This window comes from Papilio xuthus, unplaced genomic scaffold, assembly GCF_000836235.2.
Source record: "Papilio xuthus unplaced genomic scaffold, Pxut_1.1 DF825946.1, whole genome shotgun sequence".
NCBI classification, from domain to species: Eukaryota; Metazoa; Arthropoda; class Insecta; order Lepidoptera; family Papilionidae; genus Papilio; species Papilio xuthus.
Genome location: NW_013532703.1, coordinates 13,447,469 through 13,465,561, shown reverse-complemented (window position 1 = coordinate 13,465,561; position 18,093 = coordinate 13,447,469). Strand labels below are relative to the sequence as shown.

The 18,093-nt window shown below is 32.3% G+C and overlaps 1 protein-coding gene across 1 annotated transcript; it reads left to right on the top strand.

Annotated features, from left to right (window-relative positions):
- The first annotated feature begins 12,526 nt into the window (after window positions 1–12,526).
- On the top strand, window positions 12,527–15,867 carry LOC106124135 (T-complex-associated testis-expressed protein 1). The gene is made up of 6 exons (XM_013320603.1): window positions 12,527–12,916; window positions 12,985–13,152; window positions 13,388–13,946; window positions 14,135–14,262; window positions 15,048–15,189; window positions 15,593–15,867. Exons 1-6 carry the CDS (start codon window positions 12,632–12,634, stop codon window positions 15,787–15,789), a joined length of 1,479 nt encoding a protein of 492 aa, XP_013176057.1. The 5' UTR covers window positions 12,527–12,631; the 3' UTR covers window positions 15,790–15,867.
- The last annotated feature ends 2,226 nt before the right edge of the window (window positions 15,868–18,093 follow it).

Here is an 18,093-nt window from a genome sequence, read left to right as displayed (position 1 = left end):
TGGCTGCGAGAGGGCGCTGCGCTCGCCGGCCGCGCGACCCGTGAACTGACCCTGACTGGATGTGGCCGTCGTACCAACATCTTACTCAACTCTTACCGACAATATTATGATTTATTATTACTTGATACAACGATAATCTGTCATAAAAGATTATGCATTTAATATACGAAACGATGTTCAATAGCTAATTTCCAACTTATAAGATTTATTGCGGGATACATAAATTTCTTTATAATTTGTGCATAAGCAGAGAAAAGTAAAGTTAAACACAGATCACTTAACAATTTCTCGTAATTCGCAATTTAAACTATAGCGTTCATTGTAAGACCCCCTCTTTATATTAGCATAAAATTTGCGCGTAGTTCTCGAAAGCACTTTTTGTAGGATAATCCTTGAAGGTTTATTCTGTGAAAAAGATATACCGGAAGTTCATATTGAACTTTACTTGTCTTGTTTAAATTCCCTCGGGTTTTTCTAAAGTTACTTCGCAGAACACGATCACTTTTTACTTAAAGTTGCTAAGATTTACCTCAATCGTATCATAATTAAGTAAAACTCTATCCTGTTAAAAAATCAGATTTTTTAGAAGATCCAAACAGAGATTGAGAATAGCGTGTAAAAATTTAGTTAGAGCTTTCTAGTAAATTCTAATTCATTGTCAGTCCTTGAAAGCGAATGCAAGCACGTTGTGCTTTGTCCTACTTAAATGATAAGCCATAAAACTTTTAAACTATTTATTTTACACAGGTGGACATTACAGACATATATTTACCAAGTTGTCGTAATATACCAAATGTACAGTTTTTTTTTAAAGACAAGAATGTTCTGAATTTTATCTACCTAAATGTACAACTTAGATATTGAGACTATTCTATGCGAATAATTGTGGTTATTAAATTGCAAAAGATACCTATCTTTGTGTGATAGCGTAAAAATATCTTTCTGTTTTTAACTTTCAGTTTAAGACTTCATTTTAAGTTTTCTATAAATCGAGATCACGACGTTAAAACAATTGCGAAGCGAAACTGAGTAAACCTAAGCTTGTTTATGTTAAAAATATATTTAGGGCCCTGCTAAAAAAAAGCTTACAAGAGCGTGTTTCACTTAAATTTAATATTTATATTGTATTATTATTATTTATGTCAACCCTTTTTCAGGTGTCAGATAATTAACAAACTACTTTGTTTCGATGGAAAGTATATAAGTTATAATAATAGATATTTTCAAAATTTATATTATGTTTTATATAAAAAGATAAGTAGAAATGCATACAATAAGGTCTGAGTTTAACAATTTTGAAAAAAAAATCCAAAACAAAAGCTTGTGTTATATATTGAAGCGCCCTCTATACTGAGCTTAATTACATTATCATGATTTCTTAGCTGCTTACAATGTGTATATAAGTTTTAGTTCGGTTTTCTCCTACACAATATAGATGGTGCTGTAATAAAACACAGAGATTATATGTAAATACATATCTTTATAAAGTAGGATATTAAAAATATTTTACATTTGTACACAAAACCTCTCTAGGGTCCTAGGATGACTCTTAATCATATTTCCGAAAAATCTATCCATTAGGTTGCGACAGAATTGTGTGCCCAGATGCGACTAACTAGCGACAATCACATGACTTATCGAAAGTTATTGTCAGTTCTATACATTTTTGAAGTACGTTATGGAATGGCTTCAGAGCGAATTCACTTTGTCTAATCTCCCAGCAAGAATATTTGCTATACGCGGCATCGTAACGTCGACAAAATATGCCAAAAGTTGATGATGATGTTGCGGTCGGGACGCACTAATTTTAATCTAAATTTAGTTGATGACGTTACTAAAACATTCCTACGTACTAGGCCTTCTGGAGGTTCATTATAAGGCGGGGTTGTTACGAGCGGACTGTTTCACATGTGATAACTTTTATACTTATTAATTTGCACCTCAGTGTTTTTATCAGACTTAGTCAACAAATTAACTGCTCAAAGTCTTTTTCTTATCATTATAATTGTGACCCCTTAACTACTTATATCTGGGGTCACTACGTTTATAACATCAAGAAAATATTACTCGAATATTCATAATTAATTAATTAAATGTTTAAACCTAAATATATTATGTGCTAACCTTGTACTTAGCAAAAGGTTCGAACCCTGGCTTCGTCATCGTCAGTTTTTCCGCCCCTGGTTCACATTAGTTTTTACTGACATCAGGTCTATTTTTACTGCTTTTAAATTTAGCAGATTTAATAAAATCCCGACACTTCTAGTACTCTCGGGTTCATGTCAAGATGTCGTAAGATTCAAAGAGTTATATTTGCACTGTAGGACGTAGATTAAAATTAACTTCTGTTATAAATGATATTCTATAATGAGAAATAATACGCATTAAATACTTCAAAAATAATATAATACTAAAACGACATATATGTGAAAGTAAAAAATATATTTAGCCATTGCATTGACTTTTTTATATACAATTAATTACACACTAAATTAAAACTAGTATCACTCACATTTCTGTACTTATCATTCGCGGAAACTGCACTGTCATAGTCTTTTGGAGACTTGTCAAATATATTCGAAAGGTATATGACATAGCCTCCGAATGACTAGAAGTGGCAACTGCGGTAAACATACGACAAAAAATATGGCGAAAGGACTGAAGAGTATGCATGTTCCCAACCACGCCATCAGAAACCATGTTGGCAGGAAGGCCACTTGCTCCAACATTATCGACACCAGATGCCCCTCGATTCCAGAAAGTTCATAGTTTATGACTATTGGAAAGTGCTATATAACTAAGGCTTTCATTGTACTCTTCTAAAATGGAGAACTCGTACTTAGGATCGCCATCTGAAATTAAAAATATACAAAGTCAAATTAAAGCTATAAATTATAAAATGCAACTAAACCTACTGTTGAAACATATATTCATCCTGCTCACGTTCTTTAAATAAACAGAGATAGCAATATCTTTTTGTACAGGGGTTTCGATGGAATGCGACCACGGTGACAAAAAAATCTTTAGTTGCGAGACTCCCGGGGAGTATACAACGACTCTTAATATAAACATATTATAGAAGCGCTTTTACCACATCAAAAACGATTGATGATATAAATCAGGAGCATACTCGTACAAGGTACCAAAACAGATCTAAGAATCAATTACAAAAACAATTGCGCTTTAAATTTTATTTCTGTAACTTTATATTTTAAGATCAATTCAGAAATCACTGGTAAATTATTATTATGCTAAATTTAACTACTGCTACTAATTTTTTTTATATCATAGGGTGGCAAACGAGCGAGCGGCCACCTTAAATCGCTGAAGTAGCGAAGTGACCGTTGCCCATAGACATACGCAATTGCATATGCATTGCCTACCTTTAATCGACGGAGGAGAGGATGCACAGAAAGAAAATATTTTCCCTTTTCATGCATCCTCTCATCCGAAAAGTCCACTTCCACTTCCCATCCTTCCCTCATAAGAAAAGGGTGGGAAGGGAAAGAGGACTAAATTAGGCCTACTGGAGAGACAACCACAATTGCAAAATCATTATACTGCATGTGGTTTATACATTCTAAATTAACAACAACACAACTCCAGCCCCTAACCCAGAAGGGTAGGCAGAGAACACGGACCATTTTGTGATCCTGACATGTTTCTCTCGTCTCTTCCATATTCATACATCTAAGTAAATATTCACGTCGGTTTAGAATGCTTTTAATCTTTATATTATAAACGCAAAAGTTAATACGAATGCATGGATGGATATTTGTTAGATACGACCGAATAGGTCTGGATGAAATTTGTTATAAGTGTAGAACCCTATCTGGAAGAACGGAGAGGCTATTAATTTTTCCATTCTAGTACTCTTAATAATTCTTACCAAAAGTATATTTCAACCAAAGTACTAATGCGTATACGTTATCTATATTTTGTTTTAGTTGTTATTAAGCAATATGTAAGTTGACAGTGGAAGGTTAACTCAAGGTTAAGAACACGGAAGCTCGAACTTTGTAACCAAACAGCTTTACAGAGACTCCACTGCCAAAAAACCTGTACAAAAACATATCTTAGTTTTCAGAAGTTTTGAGAGTGGAGATCTATGTTAATAACAGTGTTTTATACTCATGGCAAAATTATTTAGAATTTCAAACCGAATTTTTGAACTTCAAAATGTTATAAGTAAACAATTGACGATTAGAGGGATGCAATAACATTTAATCTAACCGCAGTATTGTTATGTTTTTCTAAGAGCGTTTTTATAATTCAATGATATAGTGTTTCTCATGTATGATAAATATTTAAAAGATATAATTAGATAAGGAAATGATACGTTTGATAAATGTTATTCTCGTATGACTACAAGCCCGCGCCAATAATTCTAATATAACGGATGAGTCTGTTAGACGAATTTTTGAATCTATCGACATACCTACACAATTACTATATCAACTTGTGCGTAGTACAAGATTGATACAGGGTGCCGGTAAATATGTACTGTATACATTCGAACCTCGTTCCACGAGAGTACAAGGGACCGCGAGACTTTTCCATGTTCCACCAATAAGTTTTAAAATCAACCAATTTATATTTTCTTATTATATCATTATCAATATAAACATATATAATTTTTCAATTGGAATCGCTTTAATAATTACCAGATAATTGTCTTGCCAAATCTGATCAGCTAACGTTCAAGTATTTATATGGCACGTGGAAGGGATATGCGCCAAATCGAATGATTTAAATTAGATTCATCAAAGTGCACGATTTTTTTTTAACTTCAATAGATAAGATAAAATTACATTTCTCCAGACTTTGGAATGCTCTTTGAACGTCTGCAAAAATAAAAGGTAAATGACAAGTATCGTAGGATTTTAAAACTACGTATTAAATGAATTCTTCAAAGAAAATTGTCTAGACTTTATGTAATACTGGCATTTTCTTTGAAAACGTAAATTTTCAATCGAAACAAAGACGCGCTATAGTAGACAGCAATATTATATTACACCTCGATCTCTTGGTTTCAATGACCTCATTAGAACACAGATTTGTTAGGGGTTGAATTTATAATGCGTAATAATCAAAACCAAACGTTGTTTTCTCTTTTACAAATGTTTTTCTTCCTTAGAAATATTAATTTTGTCAATTTACTTCGATAGGTGAAACTCAAAATGATCAATGATGCTTTGAAACTATTATATGATGTTAGGTTTTTAATTGGACATATTAAATACTAGCGGTTGACCGCGACTTCGTCAGTGTGGAATTTAAATATAAAGTTATTCCCGCCCACGTGAGCTACATTTCTAAGAGTCCCAAAATCGGTCAAGCCGTCTCAGAGAATAACCGGAACAAACGCAAATACAGGTTGTTTCAAAATATGATTTTTTTCGATATTACATACAGATAATCCAATTTTATTAAAATTTATAGATATTACTAATATTATATATGCGAATGTTTAGATAGATGAATAAAAGGATGGAAGGATGGATGGATGTTGGTTTGAAGGTATCTACAGAACGGCTGAACGGATCTGGCTGAAATTTGGCATACACGCAGAACATAATCTAGAAGAATATATAGGCTACTAATTAAGTTTTTCTTAATTCTACGCGGACGGAGTCGTGGGCGACAGCTAGTATTGTAATACAAGTAGCAACGATAACACGTTTAATATGTTCTTTGTCAGCGTTTCTCGACTTCACCTTGGACTGACATATACATATATGTATGTTATATGTTAACACTACTGTAATCTTGTACTAAAATATTCAATGTAACTGATTGTGACCTTGCTAAGTTTCGTAAAATAAGTGATAAGTCACGCTGAATTAATAGTCCATAAAGTTGATTACAACATGTTGGTCAATAATATATTTTATAACGGAATTGGTAATTTTAAAATGAACACAAATTAATGAACAGATGAAATATTGAGGTAATGTAGTTGCTTAACCAATTGCAGTTATTTTCCTTTCAGTAAAAAGTTAATAAATAGTTATATTATAATAAATAAAAGAAAAGAAGGAATTGCAGTGCATTGTCCTTGTTTATAATAATTATATACGAAGCTTAGAATAGTTCTTTACTATATTTCTAAAAGCTTATTTGAACTTATTGTGAAATTATATGACACTTTGCCTTCGAGTATTCCATGAACAACAATAATTAAAAAGAAGCCATTTTTAAGTACAAAAATAAACAGGATTAAATAAATCTGTACATTGAGTTAATAGGATTAGATTAACAGGGGTACGTATATACTTGATTTATTCAATAGTTTGTTTAGTTTTTTATGACTAACATATATATTGTAATACGAATATTCTCAAGCATTTATTTCTATTAAAACTTGACACAATTTTGAACAAAACGATAACAAATTCTAATCTTATCTACAGACATTGTTTACGTTTAATTGTTTTGACCTCACCTTTATTTACAAATTAAACTGGACATACGATAAATCCTTCATTTGTGTGATGCAACGATAGAAAACAATATATCACTTAATCACACCTTTGTTCCCACATGAGGGACAACTATATAACACTGTCACTTTCAATACGCGAACACACGGTATGGTATGTTGTGATACTGGTGGTTGTGGGCGCCGGGCGCACGCAACCAAAGGTTTCAACATCAGAGGCATTGCAACTTGCCTTCTCACACTCGTAGCATTTGTGTATTTACAAGTTGAGACGGAATCGCTAGCTCCGTCACCAGTGGACGACCTTCTGTCCACCTTTATTGCTAATCAAGCCTCGTCTTTTGCAATCGGACTCACACAGCTCCTAGTGTCATTTTTTTGTTGAACATCTAATTTAGGTCAAAGTATATACGTGTCAACATAATATGTGTTAGTTTTAGAATGCTGTTTAATTTATCAGCCAATTAAATTTTAATTAGTACAATCATATTGCGCGTTACTTAAACACGTTACAATAAATACGCGGTTAAATAGTGAACTAATATTGACTTTCATACCACTCCGTGTACTGAAAGTTCCGTTTTATTAAATAATCGAACACTTATTGACACACATAATTCTTTAATTTATCGCTAAGGCTCATTCTAAATATCGATTTAGTGTTAGAATTCTACGCTTAGCCCTCATTCGCACAGGCGCTTTTTTATCGCGCGTTAAAACAAGCGATCAAATAAAACACCTAATATGCCACCAACTATTGCCTACCTATATTAATAGATTTATTTAATCCATAACATTACTTTGTGTAACTAATGTTTATATAATAAACAGTCATGACAAATTTATATAAATAACTCAAAGCAGATAAGAAATAATGCAATGTTTTGTGTTACTCATACTACTGACAGATGTTTGCAAAACGTATAAAAGTGATTCAAAATATATTTATTTATACAGGTTTTGTTATTGACTTCGTAAAAGCCGTATTTAGTACAAGTAAAAGAACCATTGGTTAAAATGTACGTCAACACATTCTAAATATACTGAGTATATAATATGAGCAGCAAACACAAACCAACAATACAATATTCCAGTAACAGAAAAATTGCTTTGCACCTCGCAACAAACTTAAACTCTGCCCCTATGTTTAATCAAATAAAAAGCAACTGTTAGTCACCTGTTCTAAATTTTCTACTATAATACATATGAAGATCTTAAACATTTCAAGGCTTACGGTGGAACATCACCAATTAACAAGATTGTTCAAAATAAAATCTTAAACCTACCCCTTCTTAGTTGTACTTGTTAGTAGAACTAATAAGGGGTAGGTTTAAGATTTTATTGAGGTATTTAAGAGGTATGTTTACCTAACATGATCAATACAATATCTATTCAAATAACATTGTCACATTATGATATATATATTTTTATAACAGAAGGGGGCAAACGAGGGGAAACGAGGGGGGGAAACATCGAGATGTTCAACGAAGCCCATGGATATCAGCAAAACCAGAGGAACCGCAGATGCGTTGGCGGCCTTTGAAATGGTGATTTTTAAATCGACAAAAAAACCTAAAGAAGCATATAGAAAACCACGGCTGGCATTACATCATTTTGTTTATGTTTAATCTAACCTTCGTTATATTCAATAAACCCTACTTAAGGATTCAACTACTCGGGCGACAACTTTCCATTTTCAACGAAACAGGTTTATCTTATACCAAAATTGCAATGTACGATGTAGGCTACCTTAATATAAGTAAATTAATCGACTCAAGCAAAGAGACCCTTAGCTCTTTATTGCCGCAAACAAGCAATCTATTGTTATTAAAAAGGTTTAAGATAAGATTGGTTGGTAAAAAAAATGGATTACCTTTTTTCTACGTATGTTTTAAAGTTCTAAGTTGTGTATATGAGTGTTAAAGGTACAATAGAAATCAAAGTATTTTTTATGTCAGATTTATGATGATTTAAGATTTATGTGAACAAAATAACTTACTTGTGGGTTACCACTGCCGGATATCAATATAATAATAACATAATAAATAACGGATAAGCTGGTATTATAATACCAAGATAGTTAGCCATAACAATTATATAAGTAAGGCCTTATCTAAAGAACTTAATGACAAGTATAGTCGATCCTGGTAGAGCAAGAAACCTCTAAAGGCGAGAAAAATCGGGGAGCCTTGGATTCTCACTTATCCCGGTTCGACTGTACTTGGTATAATTGTGGACAACAGGTGTGTCACTTGTATGCATATTGTTGTCTCTGTTTTGTCAAAGCAAAAGAAAGGGACGACGATAAGGGATAATGCAACTATTGCTACAGTGGACTTTTAGAATAAGATTAGCGCACGGTTTTTGAAAGTTAAACCAATTTAAGGTATGCAAAGCGGTAATGGGCAGTGGAGACAAAAGATTATTCAATTAAAAAAACTATTTTAAAACTGTATGTTTCAATGAAATTCTAGAATGTACTTTGGCGACGATACGTTTATTGCGTTAATTCAGTCATTCCTCGTACACTCTAGAGCTCGTTGACGTCAATTTAAATAAGCGCTATTTCAGGACTGATGAATGATGGTCATAGTTTATACGCCTATGACGAAATCATAGACAAAGTCAATAAAATCAAACAGACGAATTGAAAATCCTTTTTGAAGTCAGTAAAAATAACAAATGCTTAATTTTAATAACAATACTAACGGATATGAAACGTATTGATTTCCTAATTTTTCAGAGCGACGTCAAATATCTTTTCTATGTATTTTTCGTCAGTAATAACGATAAAATTAAGTAACCCGAGAAATGGAGTTAATGCTTTTAAATGCATGATATCTGCGACAGTACAAATGCTATTGTTTTCTCCGCTGTCTATACCACTCCGCTATTATCCTATTTCCAGTAGCGTGTGCAACTATGACATTTAAAATTCAATCGTAATAAAAAGACTGATTAATGCATGACCTTCTTTTTATAGCGCCTTTGTTGTCTTTGTTTCGATTACTCGACTTCATAATACAGTCGGTTAAGTCGGTTACATTTATAAAACTAGCGGAATTCGTTCTAGAAGCAGAAGTTAAAATTATTAAAATCCGATTTTGAAGTTCAGATAGATATAATTTAATCGGATCATTCGCCCGGGTGTTATATCAAAGAGCATGCAGAAATTTTAATCGGCATCAGCTCATAAACATCCTACAATAAGGGTCTCGTTCCTATACTAATTTAGTGTGAATAAGCCTTGATTAAGTTTTTTTATTAAATATTTTTTTTAAGTTTTAAAAAAGCATTTTATCGAACCTTTTATTTCAATTAAAAGCGCTATTTGAGACGCTTTTCAATAAAAAAAAACTTATTAAACAAAAGAAAGTTGATTATAAAAAAAAATAACTTACAACATGTACAAATATTCCTCGTTACTTTTGTTCGCTGGCCGCTGGTAACCACCAAACTGGGTACCTGTGGAATTATAATTCATTAATGATACGGCACGTGGCTTGAAGCCATTGAATCCGGATGCCTGATTCAATTTGCATTTATCATTTGTAATTCAAAGAGAATGTATTTATGTAACAAAGAGCAAACAACGCTTGTTACAAAAATAACTCATAATGCAACATTTTAATGCACTTCGATTCGAGGTTCAGGCTAAGCGCCTTCTGCGCTCGGCCACCTCAAGCCCGGTGAAGCTGTAAATGCCTCTTCAAGGCAAACAGTAACTAATCAGTCACCAAAAAAAGCACTTCGATTAATACGGGAATCGAATTAAATAGGTAACTGTAACCGTAAGTGATGTATCCAGCAAATGAATTAATAGTTACAAATATCTACTAGTCTAGCATTCCTTATTAGCACGATCCTAGCTATTCACTATTGGGATAATTTTGATCACGTTTTCGAACATGCACTTATTATGTTAATTCAAAACAAGAATTTAAAAATTATTAAAAGTCCGGAATCCGAGGAACGACCGGTCAGACAGTCTCATTGATTCTTTATTATACAATAGTTGACCACATAAAATACCTAATAAATATTTAAAAAAAAATTGATACGTTTCACTAAATACCATGAGTTTAAACGAATAATTACGGTACAGGTTGTACTGTTATTATTCGTAAAAATTGAACCGAATTTGTATTTAATAACGATTGCTATTATTTTTAATATAAAAATGACTAAACATAACTGCAATTAGACTGAGTAAGAGTAGTACAAGAGGTGGATAACGACACTATTTGTCGTTCATATAAAAACAACGATATTTAAAAGCATAAAATAAATAAAATTAACTTTGAAGTAGAACTACTGTTACGCTCATCTTTCTATATTTGTTTTTTATGTTTTGTGAATGTTTTGATCGTGCGACGATGCACGTTTCTCCATATTTTAAATGTGTAAAAGTGACGTGACTTCGGGCACGTACCCATTTGCTTTATTTGTGTAATATTAACACAAATCTTAGTATAAATTGAACATACTCAAAAAATTAACAACTTGTTACTAACAGTGTACAAGCATGAACTAATAGGTTACTGATGTGTGTTATCACAAATCGTTTAATACCTACTTTGTGTTCTAAATAGATTTCAGATTAAACATATTACATAAACTGCAATATTGTATGGTAACGACATAAGAAATTTCTACACAACGTGTTCTATATAAAATAAAATTAATCAGCAATCGATATAAAATGTATTAATGTAATAAATAAAAATGTTTTTAAGTATTAGCCCACTCACCTGTTTGACAATTTTCTGAATTAGTTGAACTAGCACTGCTCTCACTTTCCGACCGATTTCTTGACTTGAATAACAAATTCCACGGATTGTAAGAAGCGTTCTGTGTTCTATTTTGGTTCTTCGAATCGGTTTTGCTTGTTGAATCCATTATTATTCAATATTTTGTTTTTGATTCTCCTGATTAGTTTCTAGCTTTTTTAATTAGTATGTTAACGTACTGTCGCACACACCGGCTGATAGTAAAATAATATTGTGACAGGCCGAATGCCAACAACAAATCACAAGCCGGCAGCGTCGCGTGGCGGCGGGGCAACGCAACAACGGCGCTGTTATGCCAGCAGCGTCGAGGCAACGCGCGTTGTTATAGGCCGATGTTGCCCGATACTATACGGAAATACCCGAAAACATGTTTACGCGGACTTTGCCCGATGCAAAGATATACTTACAAGTTACAAGCTAAGCAAATAGTAGGGCAAACTGACCAATGACGTAAGCGCATAATTACTACGCTGCGTACAAAATGAATTGGGTACACTATATTCTTATATTTTTATATATATAAATAAGTAAGTACTAGTAACAATATATGTTTATTTACTTTGGGAGCTTAATAGCACAAAGCTAATATTTAAATCGGTAAATCCTTCTAAAGATGCAAATTATGACATTGGCTAGATGCCTCGCACACGTGGCCTCTGTCGAAATTAACTTGTGTTTATTTTAAGGTTGTCTTAAGGAAAATGTTCTATTGTTTAACTTACGACTTAAATATAATGCCAATAAAAAACTAAGTTATTAAAAACATCTTTAACAAGTCTTTACATTGTTAAATATAACACAAACACATACACTGGTACAAATATATTTACATTTTTATAGGTTACTTTAAAAACAATTCCGCGATTCTACAAGTTTAATTGCCTTCTCTTTTTCTTCATATCACGTCAGCAAAATGCCAAGGCTATTACTATGTACATATTTCTGACGCTGCTTCTTTGTTGCAGAATGCTGACTGCGGCGCGGTTAAGATTTGTGTCAGTTCTATGAATTAAGTATCATTGCTAAATATCTCACTTCCTAAACTAAAAACCTGTTGATGTGAAATTGCTGCCACCAAAACCATTCACATCAGACAGGAGTGGTAAGTCAAAAATATTTGCAAAATATTCAAATAACAAAAGAAGAGCATGTAATTTAAATAATGAAGAAGATATCAATCTTTAACTATAAATGACCGCATTATGCCAAATGTTTTAAAACCAAAGCTTTATATTTATTTTTTTATCTTAAATTATAGACAATTTTAGGACTTTCAAATCTAAAATCTGTCAATTCCTGCAATGACAGACAATGCCACATTTGACTATAAAAATTGATTATTTGAAATCATAACATATTATTTTGAAATACATTAATATAGTTATTTTATATCGACACAATGAAGATTCCTTATGTTGTATCAACAAACACAAGAAATGCGTATCGCACGGCCGAGTTTATGCAACAATCCAACGGTGAAGTGCAGCGCAGAATAATAGCGGAAAATTTCAAATGGGATGATAACTACACACCTGCACCACTCTCACTATTAGCAGCTCTTGCTCTGTCAAAGATTTTCCATCGAATCAATCCGCTTAACAAAATACTAAGGAAAGATAGAGACATATTAATGGATTTATTTCCAGCTGATATACCTCTTAAATACAGCGTCCGTTTAATTGAGGTATTTGTAAATGCATATTACGAAGTGATGTCATCTGTACTCTATTAATTATTTTTTTCGTAATATAGGATGAGCAATATTGGAAGCGTTCATTCAACATCAAGTTCCCAACGAGGCTGGAACTCGGAGTATCTTTCTGGAAAGGAAAGTATCTATCGACATGTTTGCAAGAATACTTGGAAAATGCTAAACCTGATCTTTTCCTTGAAGATGAAGCAGTGGAGTTGGCTTCTTTGGTATTTTAATAATATCTTTGTAATGATAAACAAAGCAGAGTCAGATTGACTCAAACTAATCTTAAGTCTTTATTTTTTAGTTTTTTTCACATTTTTCTTACTAAAACGTGATTTTAGTATCGCGTGTTCTGTTTAAATCCTATCAAAGTTTATTTCGTCAGATATAATCTTGACAATCGAGTTACTTATATGATTTTGTCAAATTCATTATAGTAACACCGGTTTTTGTTTTTAGGTTAGTCCTTATATTTACCAATTGGGTTTAAATCAGCTACAAATAATCCGTCAACCAACACCACCAGTACCGGATCCCAATACGGTCGAAGATAATTGCGAATTTAGTGTACCTAAACTATACGACCATATACCACTGGAACCTGTGATAAGAAAGCTATACAACCTACAAGAAATATCTCTGGTATTTGGACTCAATAATCTCGGCGATGAGTACATGCCAAGATACTTTGAATTTTCTATACAGGACTGCGAATCTTTGTGCAGAGGTCTAGAACACTTGAATCATATAAAAACAATTCGAATAAATCGTAGCAACTTAGACTGTTCGAAGGTTAAGGTGATTCTGCAGAATGTTGTTAAGAAGGAAACTATCGAAGAGTTGGATTTCAATCATTGCAAAATTGGCGATTATGGAATGAAAGCTCTCGGTGGTTTTATATATGTTCATAAGAATATAAGAATAATCCGCATTGCTAATAATAGATTTAAAGAGACAGGTGTCGCTGGAATAGCGTATGCTTTGCAAATGAATCCAGAGGCGTCGATAGAACTAATTGGCAAGTATTTCCACAGGATATATAGTTGTTTATTAGAAATTTCTTCTTCTTCTTCTTCTCAGCCATGAGACGCCCACTGCTGGGCATAGGCCTCCCCCAAAGATCGCCACGATGACCGGTCTTGTGCCATTCGCATCCAGGACGGTCCCACAACCTTCTTTAATGTTTATAAAATAATTTCACTTCAGACTTTAGTTTGAATCCGATGTCGCTGCAATGCGCTACAACGTTCGCGGCGGCGTTTGTTCGCTGCAAAGAAAAACCAAAGACTTTGATTGTCAACTCCTGCGGTTTCCGAGGAGCGAGCGCTGAGAAGGTTTGTAAAAGTAAACCTAAATAAATTTAATACAAAACAAGTACAGGAAATTGAATTGTAAATTGACAATTGTCTTATAATTGTAGTTAAAGAGTCATTGTAACAAACAGTCCTCTTCTAAATTGTTTCGTTTCATTTTTGTTGTTACTAATAAATGTAAGTTTATATAACGCTATATATCATTCATTAGCAACGAACAATGTTTTCATTAAGCAGTCAAAGAAAGTGATAAGGTAATAAATGTGCAATTATATAATTGTGACTAATAATAATAAGACACGATAAACAGAAACGTCTAGATTATTTTAATGAGACGAAGGAGTGTTTAATAATGACGCATTCATTTTGAATGTACGAGTTTGTTCGATTAAATTATGTTTAAATACGTGAAAGTGTGATTTGATTGATGTATTGTTAATTAATGACTAGTGAATCATCTAGTTTTCTTCATTAAGAGACAGAGAAAAGACAAAACATACTATTTATGGATCGCATTATCGATAAGCTTTTATCTATGTTTGTATTACATAAGAAGATATTTGATTATTAATAACCATTAGAACATCAGACATATCTATTAATAGTATCATCTAAAATGATCTGCAAGAGACAGTATGATAAATATCAAATGGAATTGCTTATTTTGACTTTTGAGCCGCAACTCAAATTTTAAGTCTATGTAAACTTTTGAACCGATTCAGAGCTGATTTACACATGTCTATAGTTTGGTATTAGTAGTGTGATAGTAATAGTAGTGGTGGTAGTATTAGTATTGTCAATTGCAGATGGCAGGCCTCCTGTGCTTAAACAGAGGTTTGACGAGGTTAGATATGGCAGCCAATAATTTATCTGGCGAAGCAGAAGCAACATTGCTGAGCGCATTGGAACAAAATAAAAAGATCCTTACAATTGATTTACGTAGAACGCGTAAGTACCACTATGTTTTGTTTTTCTATGATTGGTATCTACGTGGTGCAGTTAGACTGACTTTTGAGCATATATTCGACTTACCGGTTTTAAAGTGACCCGCATTTTAAGTGTCACGTGTCAATTGATCCGAATCCATCCTTAGACATTGTCATTGATGTCACCACCTTGACGATTTAAATTATATATCGATGGTTTATTTTCATTGTCATCAAACAGAGAGAATAATATGTTTTTATACAAGAGTTTACTTTAGTAAAATTTGAAGGTTTGTATGTCTTTTTTGTCGACTTCAAAATTATTTGAATTCTTTTTTTTTTGATCGAAAGGTTTTGCTTGCAGGTCACATTTTTTTAAAATTTTTAATGCAATAATATGTTTTCAAAATTAGCTTAACTTGTAGATATATCAGAAGAAACGCAAGCTAAAGTAGATGAATTGCTAGAACGTAACAGGAACCTTGTCGGTCAAGAGTCGGAGGCGAGTGAAGAAATACCGCCGCTGTATCTCAACGAACCTGAATATCTGATATGGGAGTACAATCCCAATAATCCTGATTACATTCCCGGAAGATATCCAGAACGTGTTCCCGAAATTTAATAGTAGTTGATATTTTTTTTAATATTCCGTCTTACTTTTTAATATAATTGTTACATTTAAAATTATGCAACTTTTTATTTCTTGATTAACTAATTGCTACTAGATCGAAAATGACAATTTTGTTTTTAAATTTCAATTAAATGTATCCTAAATCAATCATATTTTTACAAACCCTTCGCAAATTCTTTTATCTCTTTCTTTATCTTTCTGTTCTTTGGACATTTTATTAGAATTCTGTACAGTGATATTTGAATTTTATTTAACTTCATTTAATCGACGTAAATTTTTATCATAAACCTATTCATAAATTCTCTACTTATATAGATTTATTGTTTAAACCGATAACGAATACAAACTTTATTGAGCATATTATCACAGTGGATTTTGTCTTGATAAATTTATGGGGACTTTAGTCTCCCTCTTATATGTATAATAGGTGTGTCTTGTAATATATAAAACTAGCTGTCGCCTGCGACTCTGTTCGCGCAGTATTAAAAAATATAATTAATAGTAGCCTACATGTTCTTCCAGACTATGATCTATTAGCATGTCAAATTTTATCAATATCCATTCAGACGTTTTGGATATATACCTTGAACCAAACATCCATCCATCCATCTAAACATTCGCATTTACAATATTAGTTAGATATACAATTAAATTGATTACATTCGTGTATTGTATACATTTATTTACTGTTTTTAAGAATAAAGATGAGAAAAGAGAGGCTTTGCTGCGAAGACATTAAAAATGTAGCGAACTGAAGTTCTTTAGCACAGAACTTCAAGATGGACTAGAAAATTGAATAGTAGTCGGAGAACATTTCATAACTTTTTACATCATATAATATTGATGTTAGCTTAATTTAGATATCCTTAACTAAATTTTAATTCAATATTACAATACAATACTTAAATAAATCAACTTAGTATCACTTGAAAACGTACCTATATTAAACTTGTTTAATAAAAACATATTCCTCTTATCGCTTAAATTGACCAGATGTGAAGCGCGTAATTACGTTCTAGCCTATGTAAATTTGCTTTTAAGGCCAAAGTTGATACACACAACGGCGTAAAAGAGTATAATAAAGTAAGTATAAAGTAATTCATACTTTTACTTTATACCAATTGTGTATTTAACCGTTGTTATATTTCGTACATCAAAATAAAATATAACCTTAAAGTTTTTTCACTTTTTATTTGCTTTGAGAAATATTCACTACACTTAATCTCACAGGCGCTTTACGCCGTGCAATAATTTTATTAGGACACAAGAGGCATGTTTCCTGGTTTGACATGTCTCACAAATTTACAGCACGTGTAACCTTAAGAATCAACTACAAAATAAATGTTATTTCTCTTACTAAAAGGCATTTTCCAAACACGTGGACTGATTATTCAAAAATATAACACAACTCCTTAAAATTAAAAACAATATATATTTGTAATGGTTACTTATGGTAGTAATTTTCACTTTTATAGTACCTTTATTGTGCTTCAAATATTGGATAGATGAGATGGTAATTGCTTCCTAGTTTACAAATAAAATTCATACTTTTACCAATACCTTTAATCAATATTTATTAGTTCGTAAATCTAATAAATCAAGCAACATTTAAACAGTAGATTGATGATACGCGTTAGGTTAATTTTGTTCCTACATTCCAGTTTCCAATTAGAAATGATGAACTGATTCCGAACAATTGAAGGCAGAGAGAAACCAAAATGATTTATGCATTGGAGCTTTATTACATTGCGTTTTGAGCTTTTTTAAATTGACGAAATTATTGTTCATTTACAAAATATAGGTTTTGACTTGATATTATTGGCAGCAAAATATTCTTAAAAATATCCTTTAATCCCTTGCCTATTGTGAATTTAGTATATTATGAGCCAAATACATTTTATCCTAACCTATAAGTAATAATATACACAATTTAATCGTGGGTTTCCATTGCCGAAATTTTTATTAAGAAACTTATTACTATCGCGATTTTTTCAGTCAAAATGAGAGAGAGATAAATATGTTTTTAGTAGAATGTTTCGGCAGTTTAACCCACGGTAACTATAATCTAATAAACATAATAAAGCCCTCATTATATATGTTTTCTATAGGGAATAGGATAGGGATCGGTTTACTCGAAGGTCGAATAAATATGGATGAATTGTAACATTTTGTCCTAATTAACCATTATAATGTAAAGTAAATAACCGATCATATGTAAATAGATTTCTTATAAATGTAGGACAACCGAGAAATGAAAAATGCCTGGTATGATTACTTTTCTTATTATAGAATATT